The 22,498-nt window shown below is 43.7% G+C and overlaps 1 protein-coding gene across 3 annotated transcripts in view; it reads left to right on the forward strand.

Moving 5' to 3' along the window:
- The window catches only part of LOC110507416 (uncharacterized), a 31,580-nt gene extending 9,337 nt beyond the window's left edge, over positions 1–22,243 (forward strand). Inside the window, exons 6-13 of one of the 3 annotated variants that reach the window (XM_090224306.1) lie at positions 1,769–2,003; positions 6,407–6,549; positions 14,925–15,019; positions 15,666–15,895; positions 20,819–21,147; positions 21,354–21,410; positions 21,570–21,628; positions 21,835–22,243. In XM_090224306.1, coding sequence (XP_090080432.1) covers positions 1,769–2,003; positions 6,407–6,549; positions 14,925–15,019; positions 15,666–15,895; positions 20,819–21,147; positions 21,354–21,410; positions 21,570–21,628; positions 21,835–21,858 — 1,172 coding nt within the window. In that variant the 3' untranslated portion in view covers positions 21,859–22,243. Of the gene's footprint in view, positions 1–1,768; positions 2,004–6,406; positions 6,550–14,924; positions 15,020–15,665; positions 15,896–19,938; positions 20,127–20,818; positions 21,148–21,353; positions 21,411–21,569 lie in introns of those variants that run through there. The other 2 variants (XM_021587399.3, XM_090224307.1) reach the window with 2 other exon arrangements.
- The last annotated feature ends 255 nt before the right edge of the window (positions 22,244–22,498 follow it).

The raw sequence follows: 22,498 nt of genomic DNA on the forward strand, positions 1-22,498 counted from the left end.
ATGGCTAAGCCAGGGAAAGGTGCTTCAAAGATGTTTCGAGCTTCGTGAGGAGATTTTTCTGTTCTTGGACAGCAAAGGGAAAGACACAACACAACTCCGAGACGAAATGTTTCTGTGTGAAATGGCTTTTCTGTGTGACATTACGAGTCATCTGAATGCAATAAACTTGCAGCTGCAGGGTCGGGATCGTGTCATCTCTGATATGTACAGTACAGTGAAGGCATTTAAAACCAAACTGACTCTGTGGGAGACGCAGATGCGGAAAGAAAATTTGAGCCACTTTCCCAGCTGCCAGACCATGAAAGAGAAGCTCTCTACCAGTGCGTTCCCGAGCACACAGTTGGCTGATAAAATAGGTATGCTTGCCGCTGACTTTCGACGCCGATTTGCTGACTTTGAAGCACAAAAAAGCAGGTTGGAACTGCTCGGTAACCCATTTGCTGTTGACGTGGAAAGCTCACCACCAAACCTCCAAATGGAGTTGATTGACCTCCAATGCAATGATGCACTGAGGGCAAAATATGCGGCAGTGGGTGCTGCGGAGTTCGCCCGTTTCCTCCCCGGCACAATGCCCCAGCTGCGCATCCAGGCTGCTCAAACGTTGTCTATGTTTGGCAGCACATACCTGTGTGAACAACTGTTTTCTTTGATGAACCTGAACAAAACATCACACAGAAGTCGACTTACTGCTGAACACCTCCACTCAATTCTGAGGATTTCTTCAGCTCAGAGCCTTACCCCGAACATTGATGAACTTGTGGAAAAGATGGGACACCACCAAGTATCACCCTCAACCTCAAACAAGTGAACATTACTGTGCAATCACATATTTAGAGTTTTTACTCAGTTCAAGTTTAAAAGTTAAAATGTAATATTTGTTTTCACTGCATGTTACTTCTCCTTAAACAAAGTGTTGTTTTTGATTAATAGATTTTTGCACTTTATTTTTTTGTATTTCAATCCAATTATATTTTAAAAATATTTCAGTTGAGTGGATGATAGAAAATTGCTATTATTGTTTTTTCTTTGAAGTAAATTTAGCCCACTTTTGCTAAAATAGAAAATATAGTCTACTGATGGTGCCTTGAATACCGGTTTCTTTCATTTAATGTTCATGTTATGGGGATATTTATATAAAGGAAATTTGTCTTTTGTGTCTGTTGAAAATTAAAGATTACTGACAGAGCCATAAGAAAATATTGCTTTATTTATCTGATCATATTGTAATATATTTGTTAGGTTTTCAGTAGGTTCAATTAGGTTCACTAGACTATATGCGTCATTTAAAAAATGTTCAATGAACATTCGAACAGTCCGGCCCTCGTCTTGTAGCTGATTTTTTTATTTGGCCCTCCGTCCATTTGACTTTGACACCCCTGACGTACACTGAACAAAAATATAAATGCACCATGCAACTTTAAATATTTCTTAGTTACAGTTCATACAAGGAAATCAGTCAACATCCTCATCACTGACTTAGCACTCCTGTGTGTAGTAATGAAGTAGTGAAACACATGGATTAGAACTTGTAAGGTAGTGATGAATAGTAAGTTAGTGGTGATATGTCATCTGGTGGCTACTAGAAACCATTGCATGATGGGAACTATTAAACAGATCATTGAAAAGACATACTAGTGCTCGAAAGTCCTTGAATTTCACTTGCCACCGTCTGTACATCTATGCTCACTTACTCCCCTTCACAATGACAACCTTGAGCACTTGATCAGATTCTGTTTAAAGCACTCAATTGTTATTACCTGTCCCACAGACCTTTATGATGAAGACCACCAGCTTTGCTGTGGAAATGGCCAAGGAAGGAAGGTCCTGGCCAAAATGTCTGGTCACCACCGGTGCTGTGGACACCACCAGTTTGACCAGCGAAGCCACTGCTGCTGCTTCGATTCTGAACCACTCTCTCCAGAGCCTCTCAATGCAAGCTGCTGTGCATCATCAGGGTCGAACGTTTTTCAGCACAGGGCAATTGCGCCGAATCCTCCAAACTGGTAAGGTTGCCTTTTACCTTGAACCATATACTGAACCTCATGTCTCACTTTCTTTATTCAAGGTAATGAAATGGTTCAGTCAGGTTTTAAAATAATTTTGATGTCCTACAGCTAAAAGCAACAATGGGTGTGGCATCCGTTGCTTTATTTTCCTTGTGGGTTTATGCTTTTGGCCTAGGCATTGAATGGTCTGCCAACAGACATGTCACCAGGATTCTTGCTCTCTCTGTGTTAAGGGGGAGCTTGACCAATATGTGGGGTGCTAAGAAAAGTTGATTTTCATGACTTCAGAGTTAAGGAAGTTCTAGTTTTCAATAAATGCAGATATGACACAGCACATTTTATATAAATGTAGCGGTCTTTATTACCTACCACAGGAGAACCAAGAAATTAAGTGACACCACGGCTGTCTTTTTGGCTTATGTGGATCTGCAATAGTATTGTGAAAAGACAGGACAGGAACACATCAATCTCCAATGCACCATCTCTGACAAGTTGTTCCATATGTAACCGGTGGTGTACTGCACCGCGTTGTGGGGTTGATTGAGACTATAGACGTGAACTTCAGATCAGGTAGTTTTAATAAGCAGAATTCACTCTGCATCCAAAAGAATGTAAAACATTTGTAGAGCACATGTTCTGCGAATCGTCGCCTCTTTCTACAGCAGATGCACAATACAAGGGACTGGGATCATTCAAGGAGCTAGCCATCGTTCACACACAAATACCTTAGCTAGCTATTAACCACATGTGTAATTCAGAATGTTGATAACCTAAAAAGTACAATTACAAGTGGATCTTAACAATACCATCCACTTATGAGTAACCTCTAAATACACAACAATATTCATGAACACAGACTTTACATCAAACTTTTCTGAAGACAGAAAAAGCGTGCCTACCTCAGTGCATCAAAGTGATTTGAGCACTAAGGGCAAAACGTAAGTACACATTCCCCTACTCCCAGGCATGCATAATAACAAATCAACATGACAATATGAAATTCACAGTACTTTAACAACTGTTACATACAGGAGCACGGAGAAAAGGTAACACATATCCTGTCTCACATCCCCTATACATTGCTCGGTGCTTTCAGTGTTGACAGTACCAAAATACAACACTGCAAAAACAAGCTACAAAGTGATATCGTCTGTCCCATTCAGACCTTAATAGGCCCAAAACTACACCTCCCAGAATGCAGCACCAGCTCAGCTAACCGTCTGCGTCACAGAAAGGCATGCTAGCTAGCAAGAGCAACACTTTTTAGCACTAAAATATATTAACAATAAAACACTGAAAGTCACATGTTTCAATAGTCTCACACTCCCTTATAACAATATCCACAGCATTAACCTTGGGATGTTTTATTTCACGTTATGGACGCCTAGAAAGGAGGTAACTGTTATGGGTGTAAGATGGCACAGTGATGCCATCTGTTGGTAAATGTTCATTACTGCAACTCTTGTGTTTTACCGGGGTGCTTGAGATACCCGGATGCGTTGTCATGTACTGAACAAGACTGGTTACTCGCATCAATGCCTGTCTCGTCAACATTCAAACAGTAACTGCAACATACCTTTGTTTTCTCAGAAAGAGAAGAACAGGAGCTACGAGTAGTACCATGGTGTTAGTAGGTGACGCAAGCACCCAGATGAAATGTAATGTATTTTATGAAACAAAACCCGAAGATGTTATCATTCAGCTACTGTAGCTGCCTACCTAACATCAACGGGTAGCACCAGTAGTGCAACAATAAAAAATTGACACCAAAAGTAAAGTTCCTGGCGATTATAGCGATCTGACTTCTGTCTGAACTTGGAATATTCCTGTTCGCGGGCTTTAGCCACTGACCCCCAACCTGGTTGTTCTGTTCTGCGTATTATTCGAATAATTTGAAGTTTGATGGAATAAACTTTTTAACTCTCCCTCAAATATATTGTTTCCAATTGAATTTGGCCAAAGAACTGACCAAATAACTATAAGCCTAATACAAGTGACCACAAGGCAATGACAAACACATATTTCATGACCACAAGGCAATGACAAACACATTTCATGTGCAAAGGCAAGGTCTTTCAGCAATAACAATACATCCAAAATTCGACAAGTGCATAATCAAACTGTGCATTGGTAATAATGTTTCGGATGAAAGGGTTATCACAACATCAGAAATTAAATGAATCATTTTCAAAGTGCAGCCACAAAGAGAAGTGCAATGCATTTAGCCTATGCATGTTTTTTTTTTTTACCTTAACTAGGCAAGTCGGTTAAGAACGCATTCTTATTTGACGGCCTAGGAACAGTTTACCTTGTCAGCTCGGGGATTCGATATGCCTGTTAACTGTGCATACTTGTAAAACGAACTGGATATCACAATCTTAGTGATTATATTTCTATGCAAACAACTTGTAGGCCGACGATATACACGCATCCTGGTGTGCATTGTTCTAATGTTACGGATTAACATTAAATGTCTATCACATCAGACATGAATGGAATAATATCCACAGTGCAGCCACAACGAGAAGTGCATTTACGCTATGCCTGTCCACTGTGCACACGGTGTAAAACGAGATGGCTGTCACAATCTTAGCGATTAGATTTCAATTGCAAAAATACTTTCAGGCCGAGAATATGCATGCGTCTTCTTGTTCCATCCAGATCAGCGCGATCGAGTCATGTACCCACCACCAGACAGGTGCGCTCTGTCAATAAATAGGCCTTTCAGTTACTCATCAACTGGTGTTCTATAGGACATGAGTGCTGGGGTCCAGTGCAAATTAGACTATCTTCTGGATATCCAGTGCCTTGGTTCTTTCTGCGTGTATGAACAAGCTGGCAAGGTTGCTAAATCAAGGGTTTGCCATTATGTTTCTTAGGTAGGTTTTTACACGCCGCATTCAGGAAAAACTGCGCACACATGTAGAGTTTACTGGCAGTGTGACAGATATACGTAAAGTAATCCTCATACCACCTACGATTGATGTAGCGATCCTGCTGTCCAACTTTTGTGGCTGAATAACGCTGAAGAGGGCGCCTTGGTTCTTCAACAGGTGACTGGCTTAAATCAGAGGGGTCGGTGGTTGTGCTAACACTCATCTTATCTCCCATCGGTGACAGGGTCTGGATTGTCATTTACTACCCGTACTCTTCTCGATCAGAAAAAGGTCCATCGCAACGGAGCGAGATGGTGAGCTAACTTCTAGCTAGTCGAATTACGTACCCCTCTAGGAAGAGTGATCACAACACCCTGCTACAACTCAACTCCCCGTGGAGTGGAAGAGGTATGGGACTGTAGGTGCGAGTAAGGATGACAAAGGCAGAGAATTTACCATTTACTGGGAATTTATTCCGTCACACGGTAATTTTGGGGAAAAGGGGCTGAACGGAACCAAATGTCAAAGCCCCCTCTACCTTACCATCTTAGCACCACCTGGTGCGCTAACCAAAACACAGGGGGTGGTCTGCCCAGGTCTTACCTGGTGTGTATAGACAGTAAATACCACGGCTTTTGTATGCCCGCAGGCCTCTTGCCTAAGCACTCCCTAGGTGCCTTCCCCTTCCACCCTGGGAACAAATGAAACAGAAGAGTACAAACAAGTTCAATAATCAAAACAGTCCTTTGGACATAAACATACCTCCGCAGGACCGCTACAAAATACATCACAAAACCTTGTCTCAGCGAAAACCAACATAGGACATACTCATCATCTTTCTGAGAAACAACCAACCCAGGATATAACTCTCTACAGCGCAACAGAAGACTGGCTGATATAGCTGGAGAAGGAGTCTAATGGGATACAGGTGTATCCTGACGAGGGGGCGGGGTCAGCTTCAATCTGCAATGGGGCTGACCAATCAGCTGCTTAGGGGAATCCAGGAAGCCATTTCCAAAAATACACTCATACAAATACACAAACCACAAGACAGAAACTGGGGATCATAACACTCACATAATGTAGCCTAACTGCGCGAACACCCCTTACACACACGTGCACGATGCCAGGGATCGGATTGGGAACAGAATGGCTGGTTATTAACTCTTACATATGTGTTTTTATTTAAAAAATAATAATACTAAAACGCTTAACTGGGGCTATGCAGATTTGTGACGTGGCTATAGCACCCCTTAGCCCCGGTGTAGCGCCGTGCCTGGCCAGCACCCACATTGATACTGTGATTATTAAAGTGGGCACTTTAATTGTAAACCTTTGTCTGTAGAACAAGAGTGGTGGAATAGTTAGAAACATGACGGTGGATTATGTTTTTTAACATGATTTTTTAAAACTATTATATAGTTTGGTAAAACTTGTATGTGTATTTGTGTACATTATGTTTCTCTCTCTCTCTCTCTTTCTCTGCCTCTCTCTCTCTCTGCCTCTCTCTCTCTCTGCCTCCAGTATGCCTGGGGAGAAGCCTTATGGTCTAGGTGCATGTTTCAACCCAACAACAGAGCGTTGCTGTGTGAACCCTAGCTCTCACCAGGGTCAAAGCTACTCTCATGACCAGGCCCGCTTTGATGGTACACTCAGCCACACCCCATGTAAGACAGCACAAGGTGCCCTGCTAGTGTCTGTATGTTTGTGTGTTTCAGAGGAGGCTGGTGGGAAGAGCTATAGGAGGACAGGCTCATTGTAATGGCTGGAATGGAATAAATGGAACGGTATCAAACACATCAAACATATACAAAAACCACGTTTGACTCCGCTCCATCTATTCAATTCCAGCCGATACAATGAGACAGTCCTCCTATAGTTTCTCCCACCAGCCTCCTTTGGTGTGTATGTACACTGAGTGTACAAAACATTAGAAACACTTGCTGTTTCCATGACAGACTGACCAGGCGAAAGCTATATTCCCTTATTGATGTCACTTGTTAAATCCACTTCAGACAGTGTAGATAAAGGGGAGGAGACAGGTTAAAACCTCTGAGATGTCAAGTCCCTCGTTTAGGGGACCTGCGTGGTTCTGGTACTGGTTCCGACTGACAGGATGTGAAATCTGAAACCACTTGAAGCTGGGATGTCCCTCCTATCATTTCATTCTGTCTTCAGACTGTCCGTCAACTCCTGTCTAAACCCTACGTCACTGACAAAGCACATGCTGCAATCCTTATATCGTAGCGCAGCAGTAGAGAGTGGTTTCAGAGATTAATTCATATCCATCTGTGGCCTGTATTCATGGATGCCAAGGGAAGCCAGGCTTCCCCAAAATAGTTTACTGGTAAATATTTATCTTTAGGCTCTCTGTGTTTCATAATTTTCCTTAACCCTTATGTTGTCTTAAGGGTCAAAAATAACCCGCCACTATGTTTAACAGCAGAGAAAACCCCCTAAATTAAATTTTTTCAACTTGAAATTGAATGACTTTTCCTAGAGTGACCCTAACAGCAGTTCTCTCTCTGTGGATCTAACCTCAAGAAGTTCTGGAAAACAGTTAAAGACCTGAAGAATAAGCCTTTCTCCTCACAGCTGCCCATGTCCCTTAAAGTTTATGATGTGGTTGTTACTGACAAGAAGCACATGGCTGAGCTCTTTGACTTAGCCATGCCTCATTGCCCGTCCAACATTTCCTCATCTCCCACCCCTTCTAATGCAACTAGCCCTGATGCTCCTCCCTCTTTTTCTCCTGCCCCTCTACAAAGTTTCTCCCTGCAGGCGGTCACTGAGTCCGAATCCTTACCCTTGATTCTAAGCAATGTTGTGCTGCTATTTTTATTGACTTGGCCAAAGCATTTGATACGGTAGACCATTCCATTCTTGTGGGCCGGCTAAGGAGTATTGGTGTCTCTGGGGGGTCTTTGGCCTGGTTTGCTAACTACCTCTCTCAAAGAGTGCAGTGTATAAAGTCAGAACATCTGCTGTCTCAGCCATTGCCTGTCATCAAGGGTGTACCCCAAGGCTCGATCCTAGGCCCCACGCTCTTCTCAATTTACATCAACAACATAGCTCAGGCAGTAGGAAGCTCTCTCATCCATTTATATGTAGATGATACAGTCTTATGCTCAGCAGGCCCCTCCCCAGATTTTGTGTTAAACGCTCTACAACAAAGCTTTCTTAGTGTCCAACAATCTTTCTCTGCCCTTAACCTTGCTCTGAACACCTCCAAAACAAAGGTCATGTGGTTTGGTAAGACGAATGCCCCTCTCCCCACAGGTGTGATTACTACCTCTGAGGGTTTAGAGCTTGAGGTACCTCATACAAGTACTTGGGAGTATGGCAAGATGGTACGCTGTCCTTCTCTCAGCACATATCAAAGCTGCAGGCTAAAGTTAAATCTAGAATTGGTTTCCTCTATCGTAATCACTCCTCTTTTACCCCAGCTATCGATGGTAGCCTTGTGCCAAACGAACCCTGATTCAGATGACCAACCTACCCATGCTAGACTATGGAGTAATTTATAGATCGGCAGGTAAGGGTGCTCTCGAGCGGCTAGATGTTCTTTACCATTCGGCCATCAGATTTGCCACCAATGCTCCTCATAGGGCACATCATTGCACTCTATACTCTTCTGTAAACTGGTCATCTCTATATACCCGTCGCAAGACCCACTGGTTGTTGCTTATTTATAAAACCTTCTTAGGCCTCACTCCCCCCTTCTGCGATATCTTCTGCAGCCATCATCCTCCACAAACAACACCCATTCTGCCAGTCACATTCTGTTAAAGGTCCCCAAAGTCCACACATCCCTGGGTCGCTCTTCTTTTCAGTTCGCTGCAGGGAAGACTCAATCATGGACACTCTTACTGACAGTTGTGGCTGCTTTGCATGATGTATTCCTGTCTCTACCTTCTTGCCCCTTGTGCTGTTGTCTGTGCCCAACAATGTTTGTACTCTGTTTTGTGCTGCTACCATGTTGTGCTGCTGCCATGTTGTGTTGCTACCATGCTGTGTTGCCATGTGTTGCTGCCATGCTATGTTGTCATCTTAGGTATCTCTTTATGTAGTGTTGTGTTTCTCTTGTAGTGATCTTGTTTCTCTTGTCTTATTACATTTATTTTTAATCCCAGACCCCATCCCCGCAGGAGGCCTTTTGGTAGGCTGTCATTGTAAATAATAATTTGTTCTTAACTATCTTGCCAAGTTTTTTTTTTTAAAGTTCAATAAAATAAAAAATAAGAAGTAATGATAAGTATTTCAAAAGATATGACTTTAGTTTCACTTGGCCGCTCTCTAAAGTGTTTCTTGTAAAATCTCTAGTCAAGTAATAATTATACTGTGCAACTTAAGGTTACGTGCTAAAATCTCCAGAATGGTTGGCTGACCAAAAATGGAAAATGAAACAAACAATTAGTGGAATTTTTCCCATGTATGATTATTTTATTACCAGACCATTACCCATGCATGAATCAGCACCATATTGTCCCTGAAACATCGCTTTATATGAAACTTTGCTGTAGTGTTGGATTTGCGTGGCCCTTTATTACCATAGAAGAAAAAAGGAATCTCAGCAACTCTGGTATGGTCCCAGGGTGATTTAATCAGAGCACAATAAAGATAACATTTTGATCCAAGTTGGATCTTCATCGGGTCATACACCACTGTGAAACGCACCTACCTAAATAATCTAGAGCAGTGGCGGTCGGTGCCATTTAAATTGAGGGAGGATGATACTTTTTAAGAGCTTCGTCTTGTTTCTATTGGAGCATATTAGATTACTGTCATTCATATTCCATTCACCCAGCTCAATGTACCATCGATAGGTTTAGGCTACTGCATGATACTCAAACTTTCCTTGTACCCATCTTGAGGTTGCTACAACCTGGCCTATGAAATAAAATGTACATAGGTGGACAGGTCAAGAGAATTTTGAGTAATCAAATGTGACTTGATTATGCTTGTTTCTGTTTAAGAAATGTTTTTCAACAGAATCGGCGGAATGAATACACCCCTGATCACATGCAAACAGTTCACTTTCATAACAGCCAGATAAAAACACTTTGCGCAACTATCTACTGTATGCGCTCTCCTCCTCCCACCTTTTCTTCGCTTGTGGACTTCACTACACAACACATCAGCTGTCTATGACCAGGCAAAAAAAAATTTGAAGCCAAACCTTCATGTCATGACCACTAACCGCTATACACAGCCTACATCGATGTCACGTCATAGTCACCTAGAACTAATGCGTTACTAAACCGGCTACAATCATACAGTACAGTCAGAAAGCAGTTTAGCAGTTACACCAGCGTGCCCCGGTGGCAATAAAATAATAAAATCAAAAGCTTACTTTGACTTGGAGTTCCAGTGTTAGATAGCCATAGCTAGCTAACATAGCACCCCTCTCTGTTCTAGCTGGGTGTTTGAGTAGGCTAAACTAGCTAGCTGCATTTTTTTTTAAATACAACCAAATCTCTCTCTCTCTTGCTTCTCCTTAATTTTGGAAGAAATTAATTTTGCTCAAAACTGTTCAACTATGGTCTTTCTCTCTCTTTGAGTCAACTAATCACCACATGTTATGCACTGCAGTGCTAGCTAGCTGTAGCTTAGGCTTTCAGTACTAGATTAATTATCTGAACCTTTGATTGGGTGGACAACATGTCAGTTCATGCTGGAAGAGTTCTGATATGTTGGAGGACGTCCTCCGGAGGTTGTCATAATTACTGTGTAAGTTTATGGGAGGGGGTGAGAACCATGAGTCTCCTAGGTTTTGTATTGTAGTCAATGTACCCAGAGGAGAACAGAAGCTAACTGTCCTCCGGCTAAACCATGGTGCCAACCTACAGAGTGCTGTTGAGACTACTGTAGACCTTCAGTGTATTTTAATCAATTATTTGTTTATGTGAATATAAATCATTCCGTCTCTCACAGTTGAAGTGTACCTATGATAAAAAGTACAGACCTCTACATGCTTTGTAAGTAGGAAACCTGCAAAATTGGCAGTGTACCAAATACTTGTTCTCCCCACTGTATGTACCTAAATGTTTAATATCCATTAATTTTATGATTATTTATTTTAATTGCGCGTCCTCCAATTTCACCAGTTCCAGCATTGGGGTGCTAGGACAGAGAATAACTTGGACTGGCCTAAGCGGGAGATGCTCTCCCGTAGGGTTGGGAGGGTCAAGAGACCAGAGGTGGCAGAACGGAGTCCTCAGGTTGGGGTGTAGGGTTTGAGCATAGCCTGAAGGTAGGGAGGGGCAGTCCCTCTTGCTGTTCCGTAGGCAAGCACCATGGTATTTTAGTGGATGCGAGTGTGCGGCGGACCGGGTTGACATGGGAGAACCTGGGAAGGTTGAAAACCAGGCGGGCTGCAGCGTTCTGGATAAGTTGTAGTGGTTTGATGGCACAAGCAGGGAGCCCAGCCAACAGTGAGTTGCAGTAGTCCAGATGGGAGATGACAAGTGCCTCGATTAGGAGCAGTGCCGCTCCCTGTGTGAGGTGGGGTCTTACTCTACGGATGTTGTAAAGCATGAACCTACAGGAGCGAGTCACTGAGTTGATCTTTGCAGAAAACGACAGGGTCACACAAAGTTCTTTGCACTCTGGCAGGGCGACACTGGAGTTGTCAACCATGATGGAGATGTCTTTGAGCAGACAGGCCTTCTTGTCGAGGTTGAGTTTTAGGTGGTGGGCTGACATCCAAGCTGAGATATCTGTCTGGCACGCAGAGACACGTGTCGCCACCTTGGTGTCAAAAGGGGTGAAGGTGAAGGAGAAGTAGTTGTCACCCGCCAAGCAATGATAAGAGAGACCAGTGAGGATATGACAGAGCTGAGTGACTTGGTGTATAGAGAGAAGAGCAGAGGACCTAGAACCGAGCCCTGGGGGACACCAGGATAAAAGATGACAGGATAAAAGAGAGTTAGTGCGAGAGCGAAGATTGTCAATACCCCCCCAAGGTGGCCTAGAGGCTCTGAGCTTCTTTTTAGAACAATGCCCTATGGACCCTCGGGCCTAGCTCCTCATGTATCAGAGACCTAGCAAAGTTGGTACTCACAAATAGCAGTTTTATGTATAGAAGTAACTTTTTTCTACCAACAATAGGAACTGCTATGGGGAGTACGATGGCCCCCAATTATGCCAATCTTTATGGGACATATAGAACACGATTGTATTCTCAACCCTGAGCAAAATCCCTTTCTATTGAAGATCAAACTATATCGACGTTATATAAATTATGTATTGGTATTATTTAATGGGAGTCTTGAGATGTTACATGAGTTTCTTAATAAGTAAAATGATCATCTTCGTTTCACCACGTACTTTGATTACTCTAGTGTCAGTTTCCTTGACATTCAGATCACCAAAGAAAATTACACTCCTCACCGATCTATACAGCAAGCCCACAGAACGAAACACGCTTCTAAGATGTGGTAGTTTCCACCCTAATCCTCCTAAAGAAAAGCCTCCCGATCAGTCAGTTAAAACATGTCTGTAGAATCTTTAACATTGACGATTTCCGTTTGGAGTCCTTTTGGATACATTCCCTCAACACTCTGTCTCCAAGAGGCCCAAACAAGAAAGTAGACATAACCTTTTCTATAAAATGTGTCATGCTCACAGGGGGCTGCCCTTTCAAAACATTCTCCCTATATTATATCAACTTTTTTTCAAAATGATTGACGCATTTGTCTCACCTGTTTTTTATCTATTGCACACGTACAGTGCATTCAGAAAGTATTCAGACCCCTTCACTTTTTCCACATTTTGTTACATTACAGCCTTATTCCTCAGCAATCTACACACAATACCCTATAAGGACGAAGCAAAAACTGAAATATCACATTTACATAATTATTCAGGCCCTTTACTCAGTACTTTCTTGAAGAACCTTTGGCAGCAATTACAGCCTAGGGTCTTCTCGGGTATGACACTACAAGCTTGGCACACCTGTATTTGGGAAGTTTCTCCCATTCTTTTCTGCAGATCCTCTCAAGCTCTGTCAGGTTGGCTGGGGAGCGTTGCTGCACAGCTCTTTTCAAGTCTGTCAAGAGATCTTGTCTCGAAGCCACTACTGCGTTGTCTTGGCTGTATACTTAGGTTCGTTGTCCTGTTGGAAGGTGAACCTTCACCCCAGTCTGTGGTCCTGAGTGCTCTGGACCTCCTTTTCATCAAGGATCTTTCTGTACATTGCTCTGTTCATCTTTACCTCGATCCTGACGAGTCTCCCAGTCCCTGCCGGTGAAAAACATCCCCACAGCATGATGCTGCCACCAACATGCTTCATTGTAGGGATGGTATAGGCCAGGTGATGAGAGGTGCCTGGTTTCATCCAGACGTGACACTTGGCATTCACGCCAAAGAGTTCAAATCTTGGTTTCATCAGACCAGAGAATCTTGTTTCTCGTGGAGAGTCCTTTAGGTGCCGTTTACTGAGGAGTGGCTTCCATCTGGCCACTGTACCATAAAGGCCTGATTGGTGGAGTACTTCAGAGATGGTTGTTCTTCTGGAAGGTTCTCACATCTTCACAGAGCAATTCTGGAGCTCTATCAGAGTGACCATTGGGTCAATTGAATATACCACAGGTACGACTCCAATCAAGTTGTAGAAACATCTCAAGGATGATCATGTCACGAGTCCGACCGAGGGTGGTTTCCCTTCCCGGTCGGGTGGCGCTCGGCAGTCATCGTCACCGGCCTATTAGCTGCCACTGATTGTCTTTCCTCCCCCTCCTTGTATGTTTATTGGTAGCACCTGTTTATGTATAATTAGTTTGTCTTTATTAGACAGCCGGCCCGCCTGGTTGTTGTGCGGGATTATTCATTGTAACCTTCGGCTCTGTAGTAGAGGAACGTGTTAGTTCCTGGTCATGCATTTTTCAGTAGTCATTTTTCATTCCCTGTGTTTTGGGGCCGTTATTATTGTGAGCACCCTGTGGTGCGTTGGTGCAATTAAAGAGCACAGCATTGTACTCTCTGTCTCCTGCGTTTGACTCCACACCCACGACACCCGGAGTATTACAGATCAATGGGAACAAGATGCACCTGAGCTCAATTTCAGGTATCATAGCAAAGGGTATGAATATTTAAGTAAATAAGGTATTTGTTTTTTATTTTTAATAAGGCTGTAACGTAGAAAAAAGCAAAGGAGTCTGAATACTTTCCATATTAGCCTGGTTGACATGGATTATTTGCCATTCTTAATTTGATTTGAAAAAAATACTATCGTATACTATGGTATAAATACTATAGTGTTCACTGTTATGTTTTTGCTGACTTTACTGTAGTATTTACAGATAACTATAGTATATATAATGTAGTAAAATAACTGTAGTGTATATACTATAGTAATTAATGTAGTGTTTTTGCAGACTGTACTCTACTGTAGTATTTAATGTAGTGTTTCTGTGGACTGTACTATACTGTAGTATTCCTGTACTGCTTTTGCATTACTTTAGTATTTACTATAGTGTTTTTATTTTATTGTCTTTGACATAGAAGTGGAGGCTTTCTCCTTGAGGAAACCTACTGAAGAAATACTAAAAGAGCACATTTTCTATAAGGCAGGACTGTGCTCTGGATAGTTCAGTGATTCTGCTCTTTTCTATGACCTGTAAGGAACACAATTTGGTCTATACCTGGCATATTGGTTTGTCACTTATGGGTGGCCCAAATTGGGATATGGTGGAGGGGAATGGGCAGAGTATATATGAACATAAAATACTGTAGTATTTACTATAGTTTAATAAAAATGGGGTGGGGGGGGGGGGGTGGACTGTAGTGTTTGTGCGGACATTACTGTATTTTTTACAGTAGTGTTTTTTCAGATAACACTATTATTTACTGTAGTATTCTATACTACAACGTTGTATTGTAAATACTACACATGATTGAGGGATACTGTAGTAGGATACTGCAGTTTACTATAGAATTTTCTAGTAATTTCTGTAGTGTTCTATAGTAAACTAGTATTTTTTCCATGTGGGTCACCTCCATCACTATCACTGTCCTCCATCCTTCCCATCTCTCTAACCAGGTGTCTACAAAGGTGCTAGCTGTGTCTGTTACAATCCAGACATCAACATCTGCTGTGCCGGGAAGCTGTCCAGAAGGGTGTTTGGGAAAAACCTGGTAAGTCCATTAGCCCATAGATCTTAGGCCTATAGCTAAAGCTTAGTTCACTGAACCTCCTCCGCTATGTAAAAAATGTGTCCTCATCTCAGTCAAATTGAAGTAAAAAGTCTAAATATCTGAAGACGAGCCTGAATCTATACATTGTCCACAGACCCATTTTCAGTCCTGTCAGAATGTTCATACCTGTAGCCCAATATTTTAGACTGGTGCTTGATCTAAAAGTCTATTAGGGAGAAAATATGTCCCATGTTTTGCTTAGAACCAATTACTATTTCTATTGGTGATTGCTTTACTTGGGCTATATGCTGTACTATGTCATTTCCATCTGCATCGTTAGTTCTGTAAGTCCCAACCCACAACCAGTTAGTGTCTCCTCGTTTGTGTGTGCGTTAGTCAGACAATGGATAACAATAGTTCTCATTGGGTCTCCTTTATCGCTTCACACTCTGTCGGTAGAGGATGTGTTGACTGGTAAGAAAGTTTGACTCTCTTTTCTAGCATGTGGACTTTCTTTTGAGATTGTGTGTGAATTTGCATGCTACCGTTTGTGAGTGTATGAAATTGTCTGTATGTGTGTCTGTTGTACATGCTGTGTGTTTGTGTGTGTGTTGTTACCCTGCTGACTGGTGTGTCTCTCTCCCAGTGCTGCGGTACAACTCCGTATGGTGTAGAGGACCGAGGGGTGCTGTGCTGTAACCAGACCTTGCACCGTGCGGTGGAGGATGGGTACCAGTGCTCCCCAGGTGGCCACTTGTATCTGCCATCCCGTGACATGGTGTGTGGCTCACGAGTCCATCTGAACGATCCAGACAAACACTGCTGTGGGGAGGAGACATACTACCCTCGGAATGAAATCTGCTGCAACGGACACAAGTGAGTAGCTCTGGAAGGCTGGAAATTGTAGGAAGTTTATCCCAAAGACGTGGGGTTATCACTGTCCGCAAGAGCAGTTCAGAGTGCCTAAGGGCAGAACTAAGGCGCTAAGAACAGCTTTGATCTCATTGTCACTAACACCTTGTTTCAGCAGAAGAACAAATATAAAACGCTATGGATGCACCCACGCTCCAAACACTGGCACCGGATCGACTACTGCATAGTGAGACGTTCTGACACTATTGACGTCCTGCTGACACGTGCCATGAGGGGTGCCGAATGCTGGACAGATCACCGTATGATACTGGCTTAACTCCAGGTGAAAATAGGCGCCTGCAGAAGTACCTTTAAGAGGCATCTGCACTGTACCCAGCTTGTGAAGGTTCCTTAGCTCTCTCTCTGAAATGCTGAGGGAGACTGAGCCTCTTCTGAGTGCAGAGGCCCACTCCACTGGCTACAGAGGTAGGAAACATCAAGACTGATTTGATGAGAACTCGGACACCATCGCAACATTACTGGACAATATCCACAAAGCGCACAGGGCTCCACTCAACAGCCCCACATCTGCTACCCTCTGCCAGCAATGGTGTGCATCACGCAAGGCCGTGCAAACAACCTTGCATGCTCTGCAGAACGAATGGTGGACGAATAAGGCACAGGAAATCCAAATTTATGCAGACAAAAACTACATGCAATTCAGCTAAAGCTACCCCTGGCTCTAGAAGTCACTCCATCACCACCCTGAAAACAGCTGATGGTCTCTCTCTTGAAGGACCAAAACAAGATCCTGATCAGGTGGGCTGACCACTTTGAAGCACTGCTCAATCAGCGCTCTCCTACAGATCTCTCCATCCTGGAAGAACTGCCTGTCCGTCTACCCATTGAAGACCGTAACCATCCACCAACCTTCCAAAAGGTGTTATCAGCTCTCCGTTCCCTCAAAAACAATAAGACTCCTGGTGCCTACAGCATCCCGGCAGAGCTACTTAATTAGGGAGGTTACTTCTGCACCAGAAGGTTTGGGACCGGTAGATCGTCCCCCAACAGTGGCGGCCTGCAAACATTGTCACCATATATAAGAACAAGGGTGACAAGTCCATCTGCGGCAACAGCCAGGGATATCCCTTCTGGCTGTTGCCTGCAAGGTCCTGGCCAAGGTGATGCTGCCAGAGTCACAATGCGGCTTCAGAAAGAAGAGGAGTACGTCTGCATGATATTCACGGCACGGCAACTCCAGGAGAAGTGACGTGAACAACAACAGGACCTTTTCATGGCCTTTGTCAACCTCTCCAAGGCCTTTGACACTGTAAGCAGGGAACTACTACTCTACTCAAATTTGTCTGTCCAGACAAATTTGTCAACATCCTTTGCCAGTTCCATGATGGGAGGATGGCTCGGGTGGCCATAGGAGGGCAGGAGTCAGTGCCCTTTGGAGTAAGCAAGCATCTGCTGCCTTCTGGAAACTCAGACACAAGGTCTTCCAAAACAGGGATCTCCACCTCCACACCAAAGTCGCTGTCTATCAAGCCATCTGCATCACCACACTTCTTTACAGCTGTAACGCCTGGGTCACTTACAGTCGCCACAACAAGCAGCTCGAGCGATTCCACATAAGATGCCTGCAGCAATCCTATGAATCACCTGGTGCAACCGTGTGGCGCATACAGAAATACTTGCTAAGACCAACTGCAAGAGTATGGAGGCCATGGTCACCCAACACCAACTGTGCTGGCTTGGGCATGTCATTAGAATGTCTCAGGAGTGCTTGCCATGGAAGATCCTGTATAGCCAGCTACATATTGGCCGGCGTTCTGCAGGGGGGCAGATGAAGCACTACAAGGACCAGCTGAAAACGTTGCTGAAGAAGTGCAACATCGAACCCACAGACCTGGTGGACGCTCTCTGGCAGAGCTGCCGCCAGGTGGAACGGTCGGCAGCTCTGCCAGAGAGGAGCACAAAGAAGACAGCAAAAACTGCTCAGGAGACGTGCAACCATGCTTGCCCCCTCCAACACGGACTGCATAGGCCCCACCTGCAATAAAGTTTGTGTATCTCAGATTGGACTCTACAGTCACCAAATAATTCACCGTTAACTCGGAAGTGGAAGTCGTCATCGGATACGATGGACTAACGTTCCGCGTTTGTACTATAATTAACTGCAGAAACGATTTCCCCACCCACTGTGTGAGACTGGGTGTGCATCTTTGTGTGCGAGAGACATTGATGGATTTAATTGTGACTCAAAAGAACATTCCCACTGTTCCACTCCCTCAGGATGTGGAACAATTCTGTGGGCGGCCAAATGGATGCACCATGTCATACAGACTACTGTATGTTAGCCTCCCAGACATGGTTCAACAGGGCGTCTACTGCTGCAGCCAAAAGGTCCCCAACTGTTCTGCACTTCACTTCCCTTGTTCCAGTCAGAGGCATTCAGACAGTTAGACAGCCAGACATCTCTTAAGACATGTTGTGTCTGCTTTTTGGTCTCTAAGAAAGGGGTCCGACAATGGGTAGTTGTTTTTTGTACTTCGCCCTGTTGTGTGACTTGTGCTTGACCTTGGTGTCTGACTCTAGGAGGAAACTGGTTGACTCTTGTTTGGCATTTGAGGAATGTTACTAATGTCTGTTCCAAGTAAATGTTGTTAATTATTGACTGAAGTGTGTTTATTTGGAATACAGAAAAGTGTACCATGTATGGGGGCATACCCGACACAGATGGGAATTACTTTTTAAAAAACACTTAAGGGGCCTCCCGGGTGGCGCAGTGGTTAAGAGAGCTGTACTGCAGCGCCAGCTGTGCCACCAGAGACTCTGGGTTCGCGCCCAGGCTCTGTCGTAACCGGGAGGGTTTGGCCGGTAGGGAAATCCTTGTCTCATAGCGCACCAGCCACTCCTGTGGCGGGCCGGGCACGGTGTTTCCTCCGACACATTGGTGCGGCTGGCTTCCGGGTTGGATGGCGCTGTGTTAAGAAGCAGTGCGGCTTGGTTGGGTTGTGTATCGGAGGACGCATGACTTTCAACCTTCGTCTCTCCCGAGCCCGTACGGGAGTTGTAGCGATGAGACAAGATAGTAGCTACTAAACAATTGGAGACCACGAAATTGGGGAGAAAAAGGGGTAAAATTCAACAAAAAAACAACAAAACAAAAAAAACACTTGAATCTACTTACAGTACCTGTCAAAAGTTTGGACAAAGTTTGGATACTCATTCCAAGGTTTTTCTTTATTTTTACTATTTTCTACATTGTAGAATAAGACATCAAAACTATGAAATAATCATGTAGTAACAAAAAAGTGTTAAACAAATCAAAATATGTTATATTTGAGATTCTTCAAAGTTGCCTTGATGACAGCTTTGCACACTCTTGGCATTCTCTCAACCTTCATGGTCTGATCGGGCCTGTGGTCTCTTAAGATCCCATGTCACTTATCGTAAGAATAGGGGTGTTAACCCCGGTGTCCTGGCTAAATTCCCAATCTGGCCATAACATCATGGCCACCTAATCATCCCCAGTTTATAATTGGCATTCATCCCCCTCCTTTCCCCTCCCTGTAACTATTCCCCAGGTCATTGTTGTAAATGAGAATGTGATCTCAGTCAACTTACCTGGTAAAATAAGGGTAAAATACATTTTTCAATAAATGGTTGAATTGCTGCAAGGAAACCACTACTAAAGGACACCAATAATAAGAAGAGACTTGCTTGAGCCAAGAAACACGAGCAATGGACATTAGACTTGTGGAAATCTGTCCTTTGGTCTGAGTCCATATTTTATATATTTGGTTCCAACCACCTTGTCTTTGTGAGACGCAGAGTAGGTGAATGGATGATCTCCGCATGTGTGGTTCCTACTGTGAAGCATGGAGGAGGAGGTGTGATGGTGTGTGTAGGGGGGGGGGGGGGGCTGTGCTGGTGACACTGTCAGTGATTTATTTAAAATTCAAGGCACACTTAACCAGCATGGCAACCACAGCATTCTGTAGCGATAAGCCATCCCATCTGGTTTGTGCTTAGTGGGACTATAATTTGTATTTCAACAGGACAATAACCCAACACACCTCCAGGCTGTGTAAGGGCTATCTGACCAAGAAGGAGAGTGATGGAGTGCTGCATCAGATGACCTGGCCTCCACAATCACCTGAACTCAACCCAATTGAGAGTTTGGGATGAGTTGGACCGCAGAGTGAAGGAAAAGCAGCCAACAAGTGCTCAACATATGTGGGAACTCCAAGGCTGTTGGAAAAGCATTCCAGGTAAAGCTGGTTGAGAGAATGCCAAGAGTGTGCAAAGCTGGCATTAAGGCAAAGGTTGGCTACTTTCCATTCCTGTGGCGGTCCTCATGAGATATATATTTTGATTTGTTTAACACTTTTTTTGGTTACTACATGATTCCATATGTGTTATTTCATAGTTTTCATGTCTTCACTATTGTTCTACAATGTAGAAAACATTAAAAAATAAAGAAAAACCCTGGAATGAGTAGGTGTGTCCACACTTTTGGCTGGTACTGCATGTTTTTACACTCTTCAGCGGCTTCACAAGCTGATCTAAAGTCTGTGGAAACGTGGTCGAACACATAATTAACAAACAATGCTCCAATGTTAAAGGCTCTAACCCTGTCATTCAAACTGTGGGTCACGACCTCCTAGTTAGGTCCTCAGGAAGTTGCATGGCAGTCTGAATTTATACCGATGCCATTACTCAATACTTTGGCCATGAAACAAGCAATCAATGGGCTAAAACGAATCATTCTTATTGCTGCTAGACTCTCCAGATTGCATTTCCTTGAGTGCTATATTCATCAAAGTATAATGGGTAAAATCCATTAAATGATAAATAATCTGTACAATATGGCTCTGAGTTCACCCAACATGACAGCTCTCTTTCTATTGGGAGGTCAAATGTTTTCTCTCTGCACAGACACAACAGGTTGGGAAACATGTCCTGCTGTGGAGGGAAGGTGTACAACCCCAGCAGCGGCCAGATGAAGTGCTGTGCAGGGACTCTGTACGACCTGCAGGTTCAGGGCAGGCTCACAGAAAATACCCAGTGCTGTGGGAGTGTTCTGATGGAGGCCGGCTCCACCCAGACCTGCTGTTCTGCCCCAGGGCTAGACCTGCTCTATCCTACCCAGCCAGGGTTCACCTGCTGTGGGCACCGCTACCCCAATGCCTCCCTGTGGTCTTGCTGCGCCGGGGTTCTGCACCCAAGGCCTGAACCACACACCACCACCAAGAACGTGATTCCAGGTCAGTGGGAACAGGATACAATCGATCTGTGATTTATGCCACAGCTTGAGTTGCGTCTGTTTATCTCTGAAAGGTCTCTGAAAGACCAACCTACAAGTCAGACAAGTGATATGAATATTGAATTCGATATCTAGTTCATATAAGATAAAGGAGTCTTCTTCTGATGTCTCTGTCCATTTGATTAAACTGTTGTTCATTATCCTCAGGACCCAGACTTCTACCACTGGGGGATCTGAAGACTGAAGTCCTGTGTCACAGCAGAGGTAAGGCCTCCAGTTTGAAGCAGAAGATGACAGGAAACATTACTCACTACTTTGATCTTTAGTAGGAACAGTGGGAAGCCCTTGAATCTACTCTCATTTTGACACTGATGTACATTGGCTTCACAACGCTGATCTGAAAGTGTGTGTGTGTTTGTCCAGGTCTGCTGGGGACAGTGGAGAGTGTGTCCGTGAAGATGAACGAGCGGTCCATCGGGATGGTAAACGCCTTGTCTTTGCTTGCCTCGCATGGCCATTTCAAAGCCATGGCTTCCCCTCACTACCTCACATTACCCGACCACTGCAGCTCCCCTGAACTAGTGCCGGGCAACACTTACATCTGGGTGAAAAATCCTTTCTCCGACACCATAAGTTTCATCTCTGATCTCAGCGATCATTCCTCCCCTCTTCATTCCATCCTTTCCAGGTGCTCAACCTTTATCCAGCCTAGAAGAAAGAGAAGGCGAACCATCTCAACAGAAAATGAATTCTGGGTTTTGACATAGGCTATTGTACAGAAATCTGTTATGTTATCTGACGATAAGCTTAAAACGAGCATCTTTATGATCTCTAGTGAGCCATATCTCAGGATAAGTTATATTTTGTCTGTCTGGGTAGTGGTTTTCTGTAATATTATCACAAAAGAATGACTACATGATTTGTTGCAATCTGTAATTGGTGCATCCATTTTTGGACTTGTAAATGAATTATATCTACATATTGTTTATTAAAAAATTTTCAAATGTCGTACATCGTCAGAACCCAAAATAGGCTTGTTTTACTATGTAAACAATGTATACTGAACAAAAATATAAACAACCATTTCAAAGATGTTACATTGCATCAGTTAATTTCATTAAATTATTTAGATCTTTCGTTAGGATTTCACAATACAGGGAATACAGATATGCATCTGTTGGTCACAGATACCATCATAAAAAAGGTAGGGGCGTGGATCAGAAAAGCAGTCAGTATCTGGTGTGACCACCATTTACCTCATGCAGTGTGACACATCTCCTTTGCATAGAGTTGATCAGGCTGTTGATTGTGGCCTGTGGAAAGTTGTCCCACTCCTCTTGAATGGCTGTGCA

This window comes from Oncorhynchus mykiss, chromosome 27, assembly GCF_057628025.1.
Source record: "Oncorhynchus mykiss isolate SJ-2025 chromosome 27, ASM5762802v1, whole genome shotgun sequence".
NCBI classification, from domain to species: Eukaryota; Metazoa; Chordata; class Actinopteri; order Salmoniformes; family Salmonidae; genus Oncorhynchus; species Oncorhynchus mykiss.